Consider the following 22900-nt stretch of genomic DNA (forward strand, 5'->3'; position numbering starts at 1 on the left):
AATCGTTAGAGGATTTAGGATCACGATAAATTTTATGTCATAAAAGATAATGTACCATTGATCCATAGTCATGGAATGTCGTGAACTCATGATGAATGACACAGCTTAATTACCTTACCCCGCAAACAAATTATCATGAGTAATTATCAATATACTCAATATGATCGAAAAAATTCCAGATCTAGTATACATATACCCACAAAGAAGGAAAAGGAGTAAATAAGTCTCATAAGATGCCGCCACCAAAGTCGGTCGAACCATGTAAATCACACAGACGTTGCTCACAGTCCAGTTTGCCCCATCTAGCATCGACTCGCTCGCACAGGAATACGGGCTTCCCTAGACTGCCAAACACAAAAGATGTACTTTTTTAGATAGAATTTTAAAGGCTTTAGATATACAGTAAGGAATGAAATCAGATAACTAAAAATCCTCAGATAAGAAATAAACAGTTGCATAAAAGGCATTTGATAATATACCAGTGGCAAAATAAATACAAAATCATCAATCCTTACCTTCTATTAACAACATTATGAACATGGCATAACCATTGAGAGAACTCAGATTGAGATCCAGCTTGTACGGGATTTGATCTGTTCAGGACAAGGAAAAGGAAAGCACGAGGTTAAAACTACTCATTTTCTACAGAAAGTTGCAAGCAATCACCGGATTTTACTGAATACTTGAATACAGCAGTAACACCCTTCGGAAGTTCAACAAACTATAGCAGAGAGAAAAGGTCTCAAACCACATGTCTTGACCAAACGTTAGCGACGATGAAAAGGGGTATACAAGGAGAAAATAATACTCCGTCGGTCGCAAAAATATATTCCACATTTTATTCATACGAGTCTATTTTTATTAAGCAAGAACATATCTTTGGGACACGAAATAGCTATAATTGAATGCTGAACAGGTGAAACCACCAGCAACACTACCTTAAGTAAACAAAGTTCTTAAAGGAACATGAAATGGAGAGAAATTGGGCCAAGTTCTCATACTGAGAGTTTACACAAGATATTCTTGAACTAATACATCAATATCAATAATCCTCACCGCATCTTGAGCTCTGAAAAATTCTAAAAATTGTGTCAATGCGCCTAATTTCGAGTTTACACATTCCCCCTGCCCCTCCCCAAACACACACACGCACACGAGGAATACATTAACGGCCCGTTTGATAGGTGGTAATAAACGGTGGTAATGGGAATGAAAAACTAGTGTAATTTTGGTTGAAAAATCTTTGTTACCTTGATGGTCATGCTTATCCAACTTCAATCATCTCACTTTCTTCATGAAATTCATTCTAATACATTACCATTGGGAAATGTGGTATTAGGTGGTAATGGAAATTTGTGAAAAAAAAACGTTTTTGTGATCAAAGTTTCATTACCATGGGAATGATATAGAACTTTTGATGAAATTTTACACTATAATCATTCTCATTACCACCATTTAATACCACTAACCAAACGGGCTGTAAAAGTTATGCATTGGGTAATTGCCCACATATAATCCAGCTCCATGCTCCTTTCTTGCCGATGACTTTATACTGTATTTTTATCTTTTCTTTTTTCTTTTCCTGCTCTTGACTTATTATCTTACGAGAAAGGTCCTCGCTGAGATAGGGTCTTCTACATGACTTAAGTGTACCTTACAAAATTAAAATAATACTTACCAAGATGTAGTATTATTCAGATAAGAGGACCTATGGATATTTTTCATGTCATAAGGGTAATCTACCCATTAGGTAGAAAAAGTTGCCCCTCTCCCCCTTACAAGCTGCAATACTGAAATTGTGAGCTATGCCCCACCTAAACATCTCGTAGAACGTGTAAAAATTCTACAGGAAAAAACATGACAGAAAGATATTGTGATGACTCACACAACTCTATTGAAGCTTCATATTCAGCAAGTAATCGTATCAAACTCAACGATATAAGAATGTGTCGAATATCAGAATTCAGAATTAACTATTTTCTAAACATTTCCCATATTTAAAGTCCAAAAATGAAGTGGCAAGTGTCTATTCGCATATCAGAGTGTCTTGGGATCTCACATGGCTAATAGACCTTGATTGATCACCTTCGCTACTTAGACGCAGTGACAAGGATTTGATAACAGTCTGCATTGAGTCAATCATATTTGTCAAATTTTATAATAACTGGAAGTACAAGAGTTAAAAGAGTGAAGAATACCCAAATGTTGCTTCATAATAATAATATGATACTTAATAGTATATACTCGCCCAAGCCTAGAACTGCAAAACTAATGGACAGGTGCTTTCTGGGGATTTGAAGGTATGTACCTTAGTACTTCTTTAAAGTGATCTGCACATTCCTTGCATGGATACATCCGTGATAATATTGCCATCTGTATGCAACATAAATCATTAATTACGTTCATCAATAACAGTAATATACTATTTTAAATGTTCAAGAGATCAATAACAGTAATATACTATTTAAATAATCCAATCTTTTACTGAATGTCCTATAATAATCTAGCTTATTGATTAATCATGAATAATCCAAACTTAAGGGGTTGGTTTCTCAGAGTCAACTTGTTGTGCAGGTGAATTTATAAAAGAAAATTTCAAAAACGAATATAAAAGAAAATTTCAGAAAAGAAATAAAACAATTTTCAAAAAAGGATCATAATATACACAAGAAAATCCTAGATGGTTGTGATGAGGTTCAAAAAGAACTTGCAAACCTTGCCATTAACACTGTGTTTGGACGGAGAGAAATGGAGGGAAAGGAAGGGGAGGGATTTAGAAGGAATGAGGATCCCTTGTTTGGATAACAGAAAGAGAAGAGAGGGGAGGGATTTAGAGGGGAGGAATTTGGAGGGAAAATATGAGCAACATTTGTTATGAATACACTCATTTCCTTCCTTTTCCCTTCTAAACAAATAAGATGTACTTTCCCTCCTTACCCCTCCCCTTCCTTTCCCTTCCTTTCCTTTTCCTTCCCTTCCCTTCCCTTTCTTTCTTTTCTCTCCTAATTTGATATTCAAACATAGTGTAAGTTCCTCTCTAAAGAGGTCAATATCAATCCAGCAGTCAAAGGAAATTTAATTTTGTAATGATATACAATGTCCAGCCATAAACTAAAGGACAAGTTTAAACACATCAATTCTGCAAAGGAAACAATAAAGTAACTTACCAGTTCTTTAACATCCTTCTTTTGCTGCCTTGTTGGGTGTTCCGGATACTGGCAAAAGTTTAATAATGATGTCACTCTATTCAGTTAAAATGAAGATAATTAAAATGTACTTATCCTTAGCTTTCTTGTTTTCAAATTCAAAGATATTTACATCTCAGGAAAAAAAAGCAAGGCAAATATGCACATTCAACACATCCAATTAGTATATCCCATGTGTGAAAAATGAGATGCATAAAATAAACTTAAAAGTATATTTTCAGTATTCTACAGCTCTAGACACTACAACTAAAAGTTTTCTTAAATTACTTCAAAACTTAGTTTGCATTCAATTGACTGAAACTTCAAAGTTTAATTTCATCATCAGAATTCACAGCCTTGGTTCAATGCTGGTGGGCATATAAATTAACAAGAAACTAGAGAATGATATGCTAGACTCATTCTAAAAAGTAACCAGTAACTTGGAACAACCTATATGAGTACAAGAGTACCTGAGCTGCAAGAGTGTGAAGAAACGTCCAAGTGGCCCTTCCCAACTCCTCCTTAGTCACAGGAATTGAGACTTTACCCTAAATAAATGAGTCAAACCAAACCTAAGAGGAAAGCAATGGTCTCCAGGATAAAAGATGCTTACAAAAAATGACATATAATGCACTTAGTGTTAAATCTACATAAGCACAAGAGTAAATAAAGACGAAATAGCCACAAAGTCGATGCTAATCAAACTGAACAAAGAAGCAGGAAACAAATTGAAGGAAATTAAGAGCTAACCATAATTCCAAAGTCACTTTCTGATCCAGGTAATATCCACAGACCACAATGTCATTTTGTAAAAGAATGATTCTAAGCACCGATTAATTTGCTTTTTGAATTTGCGATCACACAAAATTGCTCAACCCTAGCCCAATAAAATGAACATAATTTGCTTCTTTTAGGTGCGACTGGCGAGGACATAAACGAATTATATAACAATGATTCTGAGCTTTTCCGAGGCTCTAAGATACAACTTTTCACAATGGACTTGAAAATGTGGCGCTCATGTTTTTCTAGTTTCTAAGGTCCTTACAAAATAAGCAGATAACAAGAGCATTTCATTACCCCAATGTCCTACAGCGGCTCCTATATATGCAACCTTATGCTTAGTAGTGATAACAAAAAGATTGCTCTTGATTGACCCTTTGAAGCAAACATCATATGCACTTACATAGATAAGAAGTACACATAATTTTATAAAGAATTTGAACCATTTTTAATGAGAAGAACAAAGGGCAGAGCAGAAATTTACGAGATCTATCTAGGTACTTTCACACAAAACATTTTCCGTGCTCAGTAAAGCAAAGGATTCATTAAGAGCGTTGAAATATCTAATATAGTTAACATTTAGCACATAATTTGAAATTTTGAAGGGATTCAAAATATACTTCATGTCTTGATTACCCATAAACTAAACAAGGTGAATGCTACAAGTCATACTTTAACGGCCAGCTTAGTAGTTCTAATAAATGGTGGGAATAGTATTGAAAATATAATATTATATTTAGCTAGGAAAATTACTCGATGAAGTTAATGGTGATGCTTTTCCTACTTTAATCATTTTTTTTCTTCACAATACTCATTCACATCCATTACCACTCGAAAAGAGGGTATTAGGTAATAATTGAAAATTGTGAAAAAATATATATGCTTGAGCAAGAGAGCTCCATTACTATGGGAATGATTTAGTAAACTTCATCAAAATTAACAGTAAAACTCATTCCATTACCACCCTCTAATACCATCAACCAAACTGGGTGTAACAATTTCAAGTGTAATTGTGTAAAACTGAAAACAATTGATCCAAAAACTAGGGCTATCATTCATGATGTAGAGACAATGTAGCTGAAAGTCTATAAATGTCAAATATATTTAATTGTGATTTACAAATATTATCAAATAATTAATCAAATAATACTCGAATTTACCAGGCATATATTGCACCACAAAATTCAAGCAGCTTCAAATAAATTCTTCAGAAATAACAAAACAGCACATACATAATAGACATAATAAATCAAGCATATAGTAGTAAATAAATGAAATTATAACAATTCCAATTAATAATAAAAGAACAAAAAAATCAATTGATAAAGGAAGGAACAAAAAGATACCTGCTGGGTGGAAAGGTCAGAGGAGGAAGAAGAAAAAGAAAGGAGAGATGATAGTTGTTTATCATTAGAAGTTGGAGGTGAAGGGTTTATAGCTATGCCGGTCAAGGATGAAATTTGAGTTTGAATACAATTTGAGATGTTTTGAAAAGCTTGAAAAAGAGATATCAATGGATTCTCAGACACCCCCATGGAAATGGAGTGCACACTTCTTTTGGGTTTTAGAGACGCCAAAATTCAAAGACGATGAGAGGGGAAGAAGGAAGCTACTAGCAAGGAGATGTTGGGTTTCTAGAGTTCTTTTATTTTAAATGATATTTTATTTTATTCTTTTTTTTATTATTATTATTATTATTATTATTATTATTATTATTACAGAATCGGCCAACAAAAGAATATCTGATTTTCATGAATTTCATGTACAAACTCATTTTCTTATTTATTTTCTTAAAAAATTCAACCTGATATGCTTTTTGGTGGGTTTTGGGCATCCCTAAGCCCCCACATAAATATATTGATTTTATCTACTGATTAATTATTATTTGTATTTGTTAAAAAAAGTTTATTATTTGTAATTAACGAGGAATATATTAATTTTATCTACTGATTAATTATTATTTGTGTTTGTTAAAAAAACTTATTATTTGTAATTGACGAGGAGAGTAAGGGTAACATTAATGGTTAATGTTATAAGTTGAACTTAAAAATAGAAAATCACTTAACTTGATTTCATTACATTTTGTTTGGTACAAAACTCTTCTATTTATGAACTCTCATTCTTCCTTCTCTATCTTGAACAATCAAAATATTTGCTCTTTTCATTACAGTTTGGAAACACTCTCAAAAGAATCTTATACCAAATGCTCGATAATAATAAAAACATGAAATGATTTCGTTTCCACACTTAAAAATAACCCAACTAAACACCACCTTAATGTGTTAAGAGTTACACAAATTCTTGTATGAGACGGTCTTACCGTAAGAAATACCTCATTCTTAGAGAAATCCAATTGTATGATGTATCAAGGTTTTATTTCTAGTCGAGCCCTTAAAATTTCTCACTAAAATGTCTCTTTTAATTCCGCAAAACTTCCAACCAAACAAACCATAATTCAAAGCTCTTGTAAAAATAAATAAAAAGCAAGATTTTATATATAGCGTGATTAAAAATTGTCAAAACGCATGTAAGAATTACCACATTATAAGAAGACTGAATAAGCTATACAATAGATTCTGATAACGTATAACCAAAATTTGGCCAGCCAAACATGCAAGAAAGCTGATCCAGTTAGTTGCTTTAGGACAAGAAGCCAATGGACAGGCTTTGATCCGTTAACCAATTTGCTGATGAGTTTGTTCCTGAAAGTCATCCAGCTCGAGGAAATAAGTTGCATCAAGCCACGCTTGCTTTATCACGACTAGCCATGTATGTCATGTAAACGGTCCATACATACGAAAATGAATTGCTCACCAGCGGCTGCCAAAAGAGTTTTTGTATGAGAATCGAATAAAAGCCATGCTAATGGTACAATTATCTAATAGTACTCCTACTTCCTGAGTATTTAACTTACTATTGCTGGTTAATGATTAACACAAATTACCCCAGTGAGAACTTACCTGCAAGTGCACTGGAACAAATTTGAAAGTGATGAAATCACATATAGGCCAGTACATCACACCATTTAGCATTGTTGGCAGTAAATCCCGCTTCAATCTAGCAATGATTTCCCCTGCATCTTCACCTGAAAAATGCATTTAAAATGTAATATCAGCGTGGTACACCGACTTTTTTTTTTATGACTATCTACAATTTCTATTTTATAACCAGGGTCTACTATGAGCATGGTACACCCCCAGCTAGTTCAGTACTCATTTTCTCTCCCAAAGAGCAAAGCTTACAACGGGAGAGCTCCTATTGAGCAAAAAGAGCCAAGGGTGTACCAGAAGCGTGCTGTGCGATTGGCGTACAGAAAATGTCCTGCTGACTCAGGGAGTCCGTCGTTAATATGTACATTCTTACATCATGCTCATATTAAAAGGTACAAAGCTTTAGAGACGCATGCCACATTCTCCGAAGTTGACTTGTGTTCCCTATAACGTCAGAAGATATAGTCCAACACCTAAAGGAAAGGTGATTTTATAATGACTACAATAAATTATCATGCTAGTGCATAAAGGAAAGCATATGTACGTAGAACAAGCTATCATCCTAGCATATGACAAGTTGTCACACTTATGACAAGAAGTGTGTAAAGCAAAAAACATCTAGGACCAAAAAAAAACAACAGCCAGTTGCAGTCCACCCCTCCTGCAACGCAAGTGTCAAAAAAGCATCACGAAGAGCTGAACAGTGACAAAATCTGACATGAACTGGTAAAGTCGTGTGGTAAATAAATCCACCCTAGATCCATACTTTTCATTAGCTCGTCTACACAAAAAATTTTAAAGCAATTCTTTACAAAAGCTAATGCGATAAATGTTCACCCTTTCATGGTATATGTTATGGAAAGAATGCATACCTACAAAATAACTATTGTTTGCTGAGAAATGTTACTTTCTGGAAGAATCATTTAATGTTTGTATCTTCTAGCATCAATATTGCTATTCAAGAGGACACTTAAATATTTAACATTCAGGTGTTCATGTAACCAAGTATCATCATGATTAATTATTTCCCTATATGCCTCTAAAAATTGGCAACTAAAGTGAATTTTTGATGTAATTTTGTTAAGAAAATCACATGTAACGATTCATGCTCATGTTTGTTCTTTTTCAAAGATTTCTTTCCTTCACCAAATTAATTCTCATTCATTACCACTTTTAAGGAGTTGTATTAGGTGAAACTGATAATTTGAGAAGAAAAACACATCTGAATATTGAGGATGACGTTTCACTTCCGTGAGATAATGAAAGTTTACACTGAATTTTAACTATTGTTACTAACCAAGTTGTAAAAATCACAAACAATTTCACATCAATGATAAAGATGCATAACAATGGGATTTCAAAATCACACACCTTGGAGAGCAGCATTTGTTGAAAAGAAAACAACAGTCATAATTGGCCCATAAACCGATTGCCCCAAAGCCATCTTCTTCACTGTTGTGAGCAGATCTCTTCCTGGAAGGATCTTTGACATAAAATTAAACCAATAATGAAGTGTTGGTCCTAAAATCAACCCACCATATCCAGCCATGCGTAGTGTTCGAATCAAGTCATATGGCTCACTGGATGGTAATGCAATTGTCTGTTACAAATCAATCACACTATATTAAAATTTATGCTACCTAGTACAATTTGAAAAATGAACAAGGGAAATTAAAAAATCGACTCTATTGGTGCATACCTAGAGGAACTAGACAAGAAAAATAAATATAATAGCTTTAAAACTTTCACTCCATTTTTTAGTCTTTTCCATAGATTTTGCTACATTTCTAATTTTAAATTTGACCCACCACTTTATCTTTGATTCTCAACTACACATTTCAATTATCTTAGTATAATTTACCTAAGATCAAACAAAAAAATTAACAAAATAGCTTCTCTTACTAGGACGAAGGGAGTATATGTTAATATTCCTTTAGAATATAGTTAAACAACAAAATTTAAAGCATCACACGTTTCCGGTTATTGCAGTGTGAGTCTCCATTAATCATTTTTAAGAAATATAATGTAACTCATGATTATAAACCAATTAAAGATGTATAGTAATTATTGTTTTTGGTGTCTTTCCTTCATTTTTGCTTGTTTTACAGCTTTTTTTGAGTTATTATAGTTTGTTCAAACTTATAGCAACAAAGTGCTCCTATGAGAATAATGAGACATATGTCGGCATAAATGTCAATAAAAATAAGCCAAATGGGATACAACTAACGTAGACAAATCAGGGTGAGTCAAGTGCATGTCAACGTCTGCTGCATCTTAAACATGAAGGAGAATCCAGTGCAAGCTAAACATTAATCTGAACCGAACATTTGCAAGTGTTGATTTGGTGTTTGGCCATGCCATGCTTATACAGGTTATCCGTATTTACCCCCCTCCCAAAAAACCCCAACGTGAACTTGGTTAGTTGGTCACATGTTGTCCTCTTGACCATAAAACACATGAATCTGATCTAAGAACACTTAAAGACTAATATGGTAACATCCATATGGTTCCTTATATTTGACACATGCCAAAAACAATGTTAATTCATGGGTGCCATTGACTGACATATATATAGCTAAATAGATCTTTCTAGTCTCTGAGTATGAATAAACAGAAATGCATAACACAAGTCATGACTAGAAAATAAATCAAATCAAAATCAAGAAAGCTGAACAAGCCATGAAATCAAATGGTCTAGATAAAGCTGCAAGAAAGTAAATATGTTCAATGTTCATATAGTTCCAGATATATCAGTACAATTGAGCAAAAAAGTGTGAACGTCTCTTCTCTCCAAGCTATTTAATCATTCTTCAAAACATGAATGTTTTGATTGATTCATCTTTATGATCTAGTCACTCCTAATAGTTCATAGAAGTGTTTCATTATCTCTAATGTCATTAAGCTGCCTCTATAGTCCCACATAGGGGTAATGGGAATTATAATGGAAATTTACTATAATTTTCAGTGGAATAATCTCTTTAAATATTTAATGGTCATTTTTGTTCTATTTCACACATCTCATTTTCTTCATAAATTCATTTTCATCATAAGTTCATTTCAATGAATTGCCATTTGAAAATGTGGTAATATGGTATTATATAATATTTACTTTTTATGATCAAAACTCGATTATTAGCGAAATCAAAGTGATATGGCATATTTCATAAAAGTTTACCCAATAAATCATTCTCATTAACATCATTAAGAACCCACAACCGAACGGGCCATTAGGGTGATAAAACATTGTAATGTTTTGTATTTGATGTGTTTTTATCAAAATTGGAATTTCATTAATTGCATGTAGATGGGTACAAACAACTATATCATCCATTTCCTAAAGAGAAATCAATTACTTCCAAACTTTATTTTGATGTTTAGTTTGAAGAAGCCCTGATTCTCCTGAGGCTTGCAAAGAAAAGGGTTTACTTGACTGGATTCCAAAACAAATACCCCCTCCTAATAAACATACAAATTACAGAGTAATTACACCAGACTAATTACGATGATAAAATTTCACATTAATCAATCGATTCAACATTGGGGAAAATTACAAAACAAAAGATACAAACAAAAATGAAAATTACCTGGGAAGTTAAGTCAGCAGCAATATAAATAAACGAAGAAGTAACACTCTTGGTGAGAACAGGGCGAGACTTGATCATCCCTAAATACCATCCAAAAAGCCCGATTCTTGACAAAACTGAAGATTTTGTTGAAACTGATGAAATATACAAATATGGAGGAGCAGGAATCTCAAATTCTTTACCCGATTTTCTGAAATATTTAGAAAACCTAGAGCAATACCTAACATTATATTGTTGTTGATGATGATGTTGAGAAGCAAGATGTTTGTAATTGTTGCAAAATTGATGGAGGTGATTTGGGGAAGGTTTAGTAGAGGTAAAACAATGGCGGAAATTACCAAGAGTCTGTCTGCGTAAAATAGGAAACGCCATTTTAGCGTTTGAGAAGAAAAAAACAAACGGGGTGGTTAGAAGCTTGAAGAACAACTGAACACAAGTATGGGAAGAGGAAGAAGAGGGTTTTATGAAGGGTTAAGGGTTTTGAGTTTCCAGGTTTTTAGGGGAGAAAAAGTACAGGTGCAGGGTGGGCCTTTTGTTTGTTGATATTATGTGGTGATTAAGCTATTTGTTCATTTTACATGTGTTTTTTCATAATACGTATGGGTTTTCTCTTATACCATTTTTAGATGACACAATTTTAAATTAAGAAGTTAATAAGTTGATAATTTGTACTTTATTCTTGTGAGAGATCACTCCTAAATTGGTGAGTTTATTATTATTTTTAATTTAATTAAACTTTAATGGATCAGGTTTGAAAGACGTCTTTCAAAAAGACAGCCTCTCAGGAGATTGCCTGTTTGTACTTGGTTTTTTAAATCTTGCTTTATTTGACCATCATCATCATCATTACCCAGTTTATCCCGCTTATAGAAAATTATACTGAGGGTCTGGAGAGAGAAAAACTACGGCAGCTCATACTCATAGAGGAGAGTGCGATCAAAGAGTCTCTCTGCTCGAGAAAGGTTTTCAAAGAGAGAGAAACTTGCAACTTAAAAATAGAATAAATAGAATACGTACAAATAACTAAAACTAAAGATAAAAGTAATGAAGGAGGTAAAAAGCGATAATTAAAGGCAATGAACAATAACAAATGATGGGTAAAAGGAACGGGTTTAGTAATCTAAGACGTGGATAAGGCGCCGCCATCTGCCCTTATCCCTGGTCAGGTCCTTGAAGAGATGAAGTTCATACATGTCACTTTTAATCTGTTCCTCCCACATTCTCTTAAGTCTTCCTCGACTTCTCTTGCCTTCCACTATGATGCATTCGATCCTTCTTACTGAGGCGTCATGTGTCTTTCTCTGCACATGCCCAAACCATCTCAACATGTTCTCCCGCATCTTTGCGGAGAGAGATGCATCCCTTAACTTCTCCCTAATTTCTTATCCTATCCATCATAGTATCACCACACATCCAACTCAACATACACATTTCTGTTACTTACATTCTCTCTTCAAACCTTCTTTACGGGCCAACATTCTGTCCCATATAACAACGCCGGCCTAATTGCAACGTGGTAAAATTTACCTTTTAATCTCCTCGGGAACTTTTTATCACACAGCACCCCGGTTGCTGCTTGCCACTTAAGTCAAACCGCTTGTATACGATTAGTGACATCTCCTTTAATCTTCCCATTACTCTGAATCATCGATCCCAAATATTTGAACTTGGACGTACATGCAATAACTTCTCCCCCATATGGTCGCCTTTGGCTCCCCTATCGATTCTATCCTATTGAAATTGCATCACAAATATTCTGTCTTGGTACGGCTTATGCACAACCCCTTACCCTCCAAGGCTTCCCTCCACTCTTCCAATTTACTATTAGCCTCCTCGGTTTCTGTGACCAAAATTATATCGTCGGCAAAAAGCATACACCATGCTATGGTTTCCCAAATGGATTTTGAGATTTCTTTCATATTAACCGTAAAAATAAAAGGACTTAGTGCTGATCCCTGATGTAGACCCATTTAATTGGGAAAGACTATGTCATACACACCGATGTATGTATGTTAGTCAACACTCTGTCACACATGTCCTGTATTACCTCAATGTACCTTCGTGAAATACCTCTATTCTTGAGGCTATCCCAAACGATGCTTCGTGGTATGCTATCGTACGCTTTCTCCAGGTCAATGAACACTAGATGCAAATCCTTCTTTCGTTCCCTATACTTTTCCATTAGTCTCCTCAAAAGATGAATTGTCTCGGTGGTAGATCTTCCCGGCATGAATCCGAATTGGTTCTCTCTAATTACCTTCTCACGTCTAATTCTTTTCTCAATCACTCTTTCCCACAGTTTCATAGTGTGGCTTAGAAGTTTGATCCCTCTATAGTTCCCACATACTTGTGCATCACCCTTGTAATTAAACAGTGGGATAAGTGTGCTAACCCTCCATTCTTCTGGCATCTTACTAGACTTCAAGATGATATTAAAGAGGTTAATAACTCAATGAATTCCCTCCTCTCCTAAACCCCTCCACACCTCAATCGGAATGTTATCGGGTCTAACTGCCTTTGATCTCCTCATTTTTTTGAGAGCGTCTCCTACTTTTGCCGTGGTGATATCAATAATCGATCCTTGATCCTATGTTCTTGGATGTCTGAAGTTTGTCAAATTTCCTCCTTTAAACCCCTAGTCTCATTGAGCAGTTGGGAAAAAATTGATGCCATCTCATCTTGATGTCCTCTTGTCTAAGGAGTACTCGTCCACCTTCATCCTTAATGAACTTCATGGTCCCTAAGTTCTTCCTCTGCCTAGATCTTGCTTTTGTCAATTTAAAAATATACTATTTGACCATTGTGTAGTATTCATCAGTAAAATTTGATTCTTATATTGTCATTAATTTATAAGTTAAAACATAGTTATATGAGTTTTTGTTCTCGATTTAAAATATAGCAAGTCTTGTATGAGACCGTCTCACCGTGAGACAGACCCATATAAGCAGCTCAATTAATGCTTTTTTAAAAAAAAACAACTGATTAAGTAAGTTAAAAATTGTTTTTTTGTGCAGTGTTTTAAAGTTAATATTGGGTCAGCCCATATTAAGTTGTTGATTAAAAACTAATATTTACTAATTACTTAAGAAATACTTATTAAAAATGAACCAAAGAGAATCTTAGTCTAACGAATTCAGTTATGAGATGTATAAAAAGGTTTCATTAAAAGAGTTGATAGAAATGATTTACATAAGACATTCATTCATTATAATTTCTGTAAGAACAAATTTACTTCAATTCATCAATAGCACTGAAATCTCAAATGGGATTTACAAAGCTTTCACTTAGTATTCAGTTGACAATGTTGTAAAATGATTTATTCAGTTCTGTCTCAAGTCTGAAATGGTTTGGACTAATCAGATCAAATTGTGTTTTCTGATTTCGTCTGATTTTATGATAAATAAGATCTAAATACAAATGTAACATCCGTTTTTTTTTTAAAAAAAAATAATAAAATAATAATAATAATAATAATAATAAATAAATTTCAGAATTTTTTTTTTAAAAAAAAAAACTCCCCATTAACAAATAACTTCCCACTTCTCCCTCTAAATCTTATAACTAACCTTACTTACCTATTATAAATTAAACTAATTACCCTTAATTCATTCACATTATTACTCACACTTTCTGTCGTGCAAACTCTTCCTCCATCTTCCAATTGCCTAAAATTTAATCAAGAAAAGGCAAGATTTTGATATTAAAGACAACGGATTCGTAGATAGAGATTATTAAGAGCGTACGTTGTCTAGGATCGCGTGACAAGGTGATTCTCAATGTCCATCTAATTAGGACTATCTCGTTAGTATTATGTGCTAAGTGATAATTAATGTGTTTAAAAAGAATGGATGATTTTATATGATGTTATTTTATGTGATGTTATGTTTTATATATTCTCAAATTATATTTACTATTATTTTTCTCAAACTTGAATTTATAATTATTATTTTGATAAAATTTATATTATTATTTTGACATCGAAATTTGATACGATTTATTTGAAAGAGAAATATTTATGATATTAATTCCTATTGCCACCAATTGATGTTAGAATGGTGATTTGAAAACTGAGATTTCAGTTGAATATTCCTGATATATATATTTATTGGGAAAATTTATGATCATAAAATAAAATGTATAATGTATTTTTGTGTGCTCGCGACTAATTATTAAAATATATTAAATCACGTAAAGTGTAACATGAGGGAAATGAAGCTCTTATATTTGTTGTGATCCAAGTATAAGAGTGATGAACAGGTTGTCCTGTTTGGTTAGTATAGCGGCCGACAGGTATTATTATTTCTGATACTTGATACAATGTTTGGTTTTCCTTCTATTTGTTGTGATCCAAGTAGAATAAGTGTGCACACTAGGGTTCCCTGAGACTACTTTGCTGGCCTTGAATTATTTGGGGTGACGACCTCTTAATGAAGTAGGTATAAGGGTAAAGCCTTGGCCTACTGGTGTTCTCGTTCCCTCAAATTAAAAAATTTGATTATGTATTTGTCATTATTAAATATCAAATTAATAAATTGGTTTATGTGATATTATATATATTGTTTTATCAAATTGTTTTCTTTTAAACTCAGCTATTAATTATTTTCTAAAATTATTTTCAATTTGATTATATTGTATTTTTTAAATCATTTTCAAACTTAATCGTTTTACGGGATGGAGTTGGAATTACTCAATTTCCTGATTTTGGGAGTTTTTCCCTTGTTTTTCTTGCATTTTTATGTTGCAGGTTATTGATTGCGTGGGAATTGTGGAGTGAGGATCACCTAGAAACATAACTTTTGTTAGAGTCATATTTCAGTTTAAATTTTACCTTAAGTTGTTTAAATTTTATATGGACATAGATTGCGTTTCAGTTTTCTCTTATGTTGTAAGACCCTTTGTTGGATTTAAAGTTATTAATTAAGTTATTTCTTAGTCGTTAAGCCTTACATTTATTTTATTAGAAATAGATGTGGCTTTTGTAACACTCTCATGAGTAGATTTTGGCTCATGTTTTTTATTAAAGGTGTTTTCAAAAGTCCAACCTATTCTGAGGGTGTTACAACAAATATTCATTTATCCCTTTGATTTTGCTACATTATCAAAATCGAACTGAAAGTTTTTTGTGTATTTTGTAATAAAATTAGAGACAGAGGAAGTATAATACTTCGCTCATTTATGATGCATCAAAAAGGGGAATGGTGTTGAATGTGGATATAACTACAAAGGGAAAGGAAGGGAGATTTAGATGAGATGAATGTGTGAGAAAGGAGATGTGTTGGGGGAAATTGGGGGTAAAATCAGTAGAAAAGCTCTGCAATCGAGTTGTAATTGTCAAGTTAAGTTGGTTAATGGGACGTCACAATACATTGGTATTTTACTACCATTTTCACCCTTCACATTTCTAACAAAGTATTTCTATAGTTCCACAGCCACTGTTACAAAACAATTTCTTTGCTTTCACTCCTATCCCAAAAAATATTTTATGTTTCATTTTAGTCTGTCTATTAAATTTACCCGACAAGAAAGTGAAGGAGCAACTGAGCAAGTTACATAACATCAAAATACCCACTAAAAGTATAATCGGTGATCCTCCATTCTGCTAAGCTATTACTTTCGGGTGGCAAGTACTATCTTTTCCAGATGAGACCTGAGTTCAATTCTAAGTATATTCAATGTACAAAAATATTAAGTATAAAAACTCACTGCGACAGAGGAGTATCAACAAAAATTTGAAAACACCGTAATTAAAAGGCACAAAACTTATGATAATTAATAAAGTCATTGATTCCTTTAAGATCACCTGCCAGCAATCTAAGCTTCAATGACCTGCAAAGTAGAAGTAGAAAGTAATAGTATGTTCTTATACAACAAAGTGATAGCTAAGGAGCAAGATCATGATGTAAAGATGGCAATGTAGGATGTAACATGATAGCAACTAAAAACTACACAAATTATATGTAATACTAGATCTCGATTCTCGATTGTGCTATGTTCAATCAATTTGTTTCAGTAAGTCGAGTCCTGCACCCCATCCGCTCAAGCAACTTAGTAACCCGCATGTGCTTAGCTGCCCATTGATCAGCTAGTTTCTGCTCCTTAGCTTCGGCATCTCTTCGTAATCCAGCAAGCTGCTCTCGGTACTCAGCCTCGATTCGCTCCATGCTAGCCTTTTGTTCTTCTCTAAGAGCATTTATCTTTGCCTCAATCTCCTCCATTTTTTCCCTCTTCCGATTCCCCTTCTCCGACTCTAGTTGAAGTTCCACCCTGTTTAATCTCCACGCAGCCTCTTTCTTATGAGCGGTCAGAGCCCGATGCCCTTCCTCCAATTCCCTACAGCAATCCATCAGCTCCGAGATAAGCATCTGTTGAGGAAGCCCTCCGAGACAAGATGGCAAACAACCCAAAGTAAGAGGGGAATTGTCGAGATTATGGGGCCCTCTTTCTTGGGGAAGCCAAGCCACTGGAGTAGGCGTAGGCGTAGGCATTGTTGTAGACGCAAGACTTAGGGTGACGGATGGGGAACCAGGCGGCCTTCCTCCATTAGAAGTCGAAAGCCAAGGAGGGAGCATCATTGTAGTCGAAGGAACAGGAGGCGGAGCAGTCACCAACGGAGGAGGATGATCACCGCTATGTAAGAAACCCCCATTAGAGGCTGCCACAAGATATTGGGGTCCAGAAGGTACTCGTTCTTTCACCAACTTCTCAGCAAAAGTTTCCAAAATACGATCGTATTTTCCCTCGTCGATAGGCTCCAAGCACTTATTAGTCTCTTTGCTAGCCCTTTGTTGTTTCTCCTTGTACACCTCCCACCACTTGCCTAGCCTCTTAGCAGTACGACCAGGCACCTCAGCAGCGATCTTCTTCCATTTATTGCCGTGCTTGGCTTGCAGACGGATTACAAGACGCTGCTCTTCCGCTGTAAGTGAGCCTTTCTTAATGCCAGGTTTAAGGTAATTCTTCCACCTCTCTAAACAAGACTTAGCATCCCTATCAAGGGTTGTGTTCATACGCTGCGAAACAAGATGCCATTCTCTTGGACCGAATTGCTTAACGTATGCACTTAGTATCGAGTCTTCCTCAGCAGTCCAACGCTGCCTCTCCTTCATCTTGTGGTGCAACCGACATTGCCCATTGCATCAAACTCTCCATCATGCACCTAACAGTTGCTGCATCAATTATTTTCTGCCACACCAATGTTTTCACCAACAGCAGAAAATTTATATACCAAGCTAGCAGAAACAAAATCTAGTATTAGTAAATCATTAAAATCAAGAACTTATTAATTAAAAATTAATTACTAACACATCAGAGACTCTTGCAAACCCATTAAACATTGGTGAAATCCTCCACATGGTATATAAAACAATACTAGTACATATCTATTCAAGACTACACATAACACTATCAACAACATCATCATCATACCCGGTATATCCCGCTCATTAAAACTATGATCAAGCTCTAGGAGGGATGGAAGACGGCAATTCATACCCATAAAAGAGGAAGCGGCCAAAGAGTCACTCCGCTCGAGATAGATGTCTAAATATCGAAATTCCTACAATGAGTAAAGTTGAACTCGCAAGTATGCATCTTACAATACAAGCTAGACCGTTGCAATGATGCTTGCAACTTTGATATCTGTTTTTGAAGGGTTGGAATTTGGAAATAAAATAAAATACACAAATTTATTACCTATTGTTTATTTTATTTTGGTTATGCGGTAATGTTTTCATTACTTTGCCATAAGTAATTCTCTTACTTTGTTACTTACACCAATAATAACAAATAAATAAACATACAAGCTCATCTTCCTCATCTCCTCGTTCAACATTCTCATACCCTCAACACTCTTTGTAACAAACAATTAATAATAATAATAATAATAATAATAATAATAATAAACACCATTAGCATTTCAGTTCCACTAATCATACCATACAACCCTTAGTTCAATTGGAAACAACTTTTTCATTATATCATACCCCGGTGTATCCCACTAATCAACTAATCAAAAAGGGAAACAACTTTTTATAATCCCTAAATTGCTTAATTTGGCACTCCTAAAACCACTAATCATATCATTGGGTAATGGCATGTATGCATCTAATGGGTCAACTAATAGCAATCTTAAGATTAGTAAATAGTATAATTACACAGTAATAAACAATAATGTGCGTCGAAGTTAGTAACGCAAATATTATCTAGTCACCCAGAGCTAAAAAGGGGCCAAATACATAGATACATACATTCAGCAACGGTGTCCTCAGTCCTGTATGACGTAGAACACTGCTGGTAAAAACTCTAGATCTTCAACCCCCAAAAAAACACTGTCCTAAAACAAAATCAAATAGAGCTCAATTATTATATCCATCTTAAGACTTGAAAGAAAAAACAAAAAATCACAGAATCAAGGTGAAAAAATACCCACCCAAGTTCAAAATTCAGAAGATATTAAACCCCAATTCTGGTAAAGATTCAAAGACCAAATTAAAGTAGATAAAAAAACCTTAAATTGAATGAAAACGGGTGAAATTGGACGATATAATTAGGATGATTAAACGAAATGCAAAGAGAGAAAGAAGATAAAAGTAAAAGATTCAAAGACCAAATTAAAGTAGATAAAAAAAACCTTAAATTGAATGAAAACGGGTGAAATTGGACGATATAATTAGGATGATTAAACGAAATGCAAAGAGAGAAAGAAGATAAAAGTAAAATGGAGGAACAGACCTAGTTATGCCCGTGATTATAGCCAAAAACTTAGAAAAGTGACGAGAATGAAGTGGTACATTGAGTAGTGATTTAGATAGAGAAAGAGTTGAGAGTAAAAGCGATATGGGGGAGGGAAGAGGGGAAACGGGGAAGATAGGGAGAAAGGACAAAGGAGTTTGCTAATGCAAAAAAGTGAAACGGGAGAGAAAAAGTTGAGTGAGACGTATCAAGAAGTAGGCACAGGCACTTCAGACATTTTAATAATAATAATAATAATAATAATAATAATAATAATAAAATAAAATAAAATTATTCACAAGTTATTTAGTGTGAGATACTCCCCGTTAAGAAATTCACATTTGTGATTTTGTGTTTTTTATTTGTTCTATTCATTAATTTAGGAATATTTTTCGGTCAATTTATTGATTATACTCTATTTTTTTTTTATCCTTTTACTCTTGCTACAACAACACAATAACATATAAATACCAATATCATTTTCTATCCACTTTTAATTAGTTTTTTGTGCAAAAGGAAAATGTCCCTAAATTAATGAATAGGAGATAGTATTTTAATAAAAAATATTTCTATTTAGGAAAAAGTGTCAAAAAGTACCTAATAATTTTTTTTTTCAAATATTACCTAATAAAAAAAGTTTTGTCAAAAAATACCTAATAAAATTTTTTCTTTTTCAAATAGTACCAATTAACGTTTTTCTTCAGTTGACCGGCAAGTATAACGGTTGATTAGTCAAAATCTCGAAAATTCTTCCTCATCTTCAATTTCTCATCCAATTTAACTTCGATTTTGAGTAAAAAGTAGAGGAAGGAGAAAGTGAGGAAATTGAATTGAAAAAGAAATTAAAGATGAGGAAGAAGAATTTTCAATTTTGACCGGTCAACCATTATATTTAATGTCAACCGAATGAAAACATTACTTGGTATTCTTTGAAAAAGGAAAAAATTTTGTTAGATATTTTTCAGCAAAACTTTTTTTATTAGGTACTTTTTGAAAAAAAAATATTAGGTACTTTTTGACAATTTTTCCTTTTATTTATATCACAAATCTTGCACAAAAAATAACATTATTCATTCTTATTTTAATATTTTAATAATTCTTATAGTCCCCACATATCTTCTATTAACTTCATTTTAACAATTTTTATATTCCTTATGGTCTCATATGTTTACCACTAATTTTCTTTTAATATTTTTTAAATATTTATGATCACCACTTTTCCTCCATCAAATTTATTAATTAATAAAATAATATATCCACTATCTAAAATATTTTAATATTTTTTAATTCATATGAACATTTCTTGTGGGAACTTCATTAAGGGTAACATATTAACAGCCTACATAAATTATATTGACAAATTATCTTTATCATTAATAATTTTAACTATTCAACATAATCTAATCTAGAAATTGGAAAATAATTAATATTTTATACAATTGTTTTAACTCCTCTCAAAAAAATATAATTATTTTAACTTCAAAAAAATAAATTGTAACAGAATAAAGTATAATTAAATTTTTATATTGCCAAAGCAAAAATAAAATTAAATACATAACTAAAATTACAAAGATTATTTCTTATATATAGCCCTTTAGGTTGTATATATCTTTTTTCATATTTTAACTCATTGATTAAGAATAAAATATAAATTAACGGCCCGTTTGGTTGATGGTAATGAAGTAATGAGAATGAAATGTTGTAATGGCAATAGTAATGAAGAAATGGATATGAGAATTGGTAATGAAGATTCTTTTGTTTGGTGTGCATGACTAAAGAATGGTAATGGAAGATAATATTTCATTGATTGCATTTGGTTGTTAGTAATAAAAAATAGTAATGACTCTTAGTTTCATTATTGTATATTTGTATCTAAAAGCATTATTGTATCTAAATTATTCTATCTAATAATTCTTTTTTTGATAATAATATTTTTTTAGATAATTATATACATTACCTTTTTTTTCTTCATTATTTTTTTTCTTCAGCTCGAAACAACATTACCTTATTTTATTACCACAGTAATACTTCATTACCATTACCGCCTAATACCAGTTTGATGGTAATAAAAATGACCCTTTTTGGTAATTTCATTACCTTATTTTATTACCATCCATTACCATTGAAGGCATCCAAACAACCAAATTTTTCATTACTTAATTTTATTACCATTACCACCCTCTAATACCATGTACCAAACAGGCCGTAAAAGTAATAAGTGAATATTAACCAAAAAGTAAATGGAACTACTAGTGTTTTAGAATAAAGTAATAGGGTTAAACAAATGGAGGTAACAATGAAAAAAAATGAAATTGGAACTTATGTTTTAAAGGAGTTTTTTTTATTTAGTGTATATAATATATTTGTACTTTTTAAGATTTTAGAGGTAAAAGAAACTTATCCTTATATGTTAAAGTTTATTGGCGAATTCAAAGTTGAAATTTAGTAGGAGCATTATTGATAAGTAAAATTCAATTAAAACAATTAAAATTGTAAATATATAAAGAAAAATTACCCAGAATAATCTAACTTTTTATTAAATTTCCTACAATAATCTCAACTTTTAATTAAAACATAAATAATTCCAACTATAAGTGGTGTTTGGTAAGAATGCATCAGGGTAACCTCTTACCTATACAACAAGTCATTTTACATAAAAAAAAGTAAACACAAAATTTAATTATAAAAAATTGAAAAATTAAAAAGAATTAAAAAGAGAAATCAAATAAGTTATTTTTATTTTAACTTTTAATTTGTAATATTTTTTATTTTTGATTTTTTTTGTTCCAATAAACTTGCAAAAACCGATTACCATTTGGGCAACAATGTTCTTAATTAAGTAAATTTAAAATTGAGATTATTCATGGTTAATTAAAAGTTGAAATTATTATTGAAAAATCAATAAAAGATTGGATTATTCTTAGTAATTTTTTTATATAAAAAAATATTTTCGATTGAGTGTTTTATTAAACTGTAAAAAAGGGTTTGTTAAGAAAAATTAATTATGTTTTAAATAGGTATTGGTAATTGTAATTGCATTTAATTGAGTTTTGTTGTACTGTTGAACTATATTAAGTGCAATTGAAATCCTTTATTAGTAAAGAAAACTGAAAATCATAGCTGGTTTAGACTCAAATCTCATAGGTCACATATTCAAATTCTATTAAAATGCAGTACCTCACGTGCGGGTACATGATGTAACAACCCGACTTACCGTTAACTAAGTAAAACAGGTCATCACGGGGTTTACTTACCCAAAGAACTCAAATCTCAAACCATAATTCTTGGGAAGGGTCACGAGCTCTAAAACATAACTGTAACAATTAATCTTAAATCCAAAAATCTAAAGAAAAGTCCCAAAGTACTCATAAACTAATCATAGAAATCCAAAATAGTCAACATAACCAACTACGATATAATTACTAAAACTCGATACAGACTTTACAACCTCTATACATACTCAAATACAACATGTCTTCCAAGAATACTCTAATCACCGCTGCTATACCATCATTCCCGACCGGTACCGATTTGTAAACAATCTAAAAGATGGAAACAATAGGGAGTCAGATGAAATTGAATGAGCAGAAACGATCCAAAACAAAACAAACATGAAATCAAAATAAAAAAT

At 32.8% G+C, this 22900-nt stretch overlaps 3 protein-coding genes across 11 annotated transcripts; all 3 read right to left on the reverse strand.

The window, feature by feature from the left end:
- Nucleotides 1-24: 24 nt before the first annotated feature.
- On the reverse strand, nt 25-5618 carry LOC130816095 (FAD-linked sulfhydryl oxidase ERV1). 2 transcript variants are annotated; one of them, XM_057682684.1, is made up of 6 exons: nt 5312-5618; nt 3656-3733; nt 3168-3215; nt 2309-2373; nt 516-593; nt 25-344 (listed from the first exon to the last, which is right to left on the reverse strand). In XM_057682684.1, the coding sequence occupies exons 1-6, from the start codon at nt 5498-5500 to the stop codon at nt 227-229; spliced, it is 576 nt and encodes a 191-aa protein (XP_057538667.1). In that variant the 5' UTR covers nt 5501-5618; the 3' UTR covers nt 25-226. The 2 variants fall into 2 exon arrangements, with proteins under 2 accessions (XP_057538667.1, XP_057538668.1); XM_057682685.1 differs by lacking the exon at nt 3656-3733 and having other exon boundaries at nt 5312-5596.
- A 759-nt stretch (nt 5619-6377) lies between these two features.
- LOC130816098 (protein sym-1) lies at nt 6378-11100 on the reverse strand. Its single transcript, XM_057682687.1, has 4 exons — nt 10540-11100; nt 8327-8555; nt 6926-7050; nt 6378-6785 (listed from the first exon to the last, which is right to left on the reverse strand). The coding sequence occupies exons 1-4, from the start codon at nt 10909-10911 to the stop codon at nt 6702-6704; spliced, it is 810 nt and encodes a 269-aa protein (XP_057538670.1). The 5' UTR covers nt 10912-11100; the 3' UTR covers nt 6378-6701.
- A 5154-nt stretch (nt 11101-16254) lies between these two features.
- Nucleotides 16255-19488, reverse strand: LOC130816099 (transcription factor AS1-like). Of its 8 annotated transcripts, none has more exons than XM_057682696.1 (4): nt 19270-19468; nt 18968-19003; nt 18786-18866; nt 16255-17721 (listed from the first exon to the last, which is right to left on the reverse strand). In XM_057682696.1, the coding sequence occupies exon 4, from the start codon at nt 17643-17645 to the stop codon at nt 16536-16538; it is 1110 nt and encodes a 369-aa protein (XP_057538679.1). In that variant the 5' UTR covers nt 17646-17721; nt 18786-18866; nt 18968-19003; nt 19270-19468; the 3' UTR covers nt 16255-16535. The 8 variants fall into 8 exon arrangements, with proteins under 8 accessions (XP_057538679.1, XP_057538675.1, XP_057538674.1 ...); XM_057682692.1 differs by having other exon boundaries at nt 16255-17768; XM_057682691.1 differs by having other exon boundaries at nt 16255-17768; nt 18786-18871.
- Between the last annotated feature and the right edge of the window lie 3412 nt (nt 19489-22900).

The sequence above is a fragment of the Amaranthus tricolor genome, chromosome 6 (assembly GCF_026212465.1).
Source record: "Amaranthus tricolor cultivar Red isolate AtriRed21 chromosome 6, ASM2621246v1, whole genome shotgun sequence".
Taxonomy (NCBI): Eukaryota; Viridiplantae; Streptophyta; class Magnoliopsida; order Caryophyllales; family Amaranthaceae; genus Amaranthus; species Amaranthus tricolor.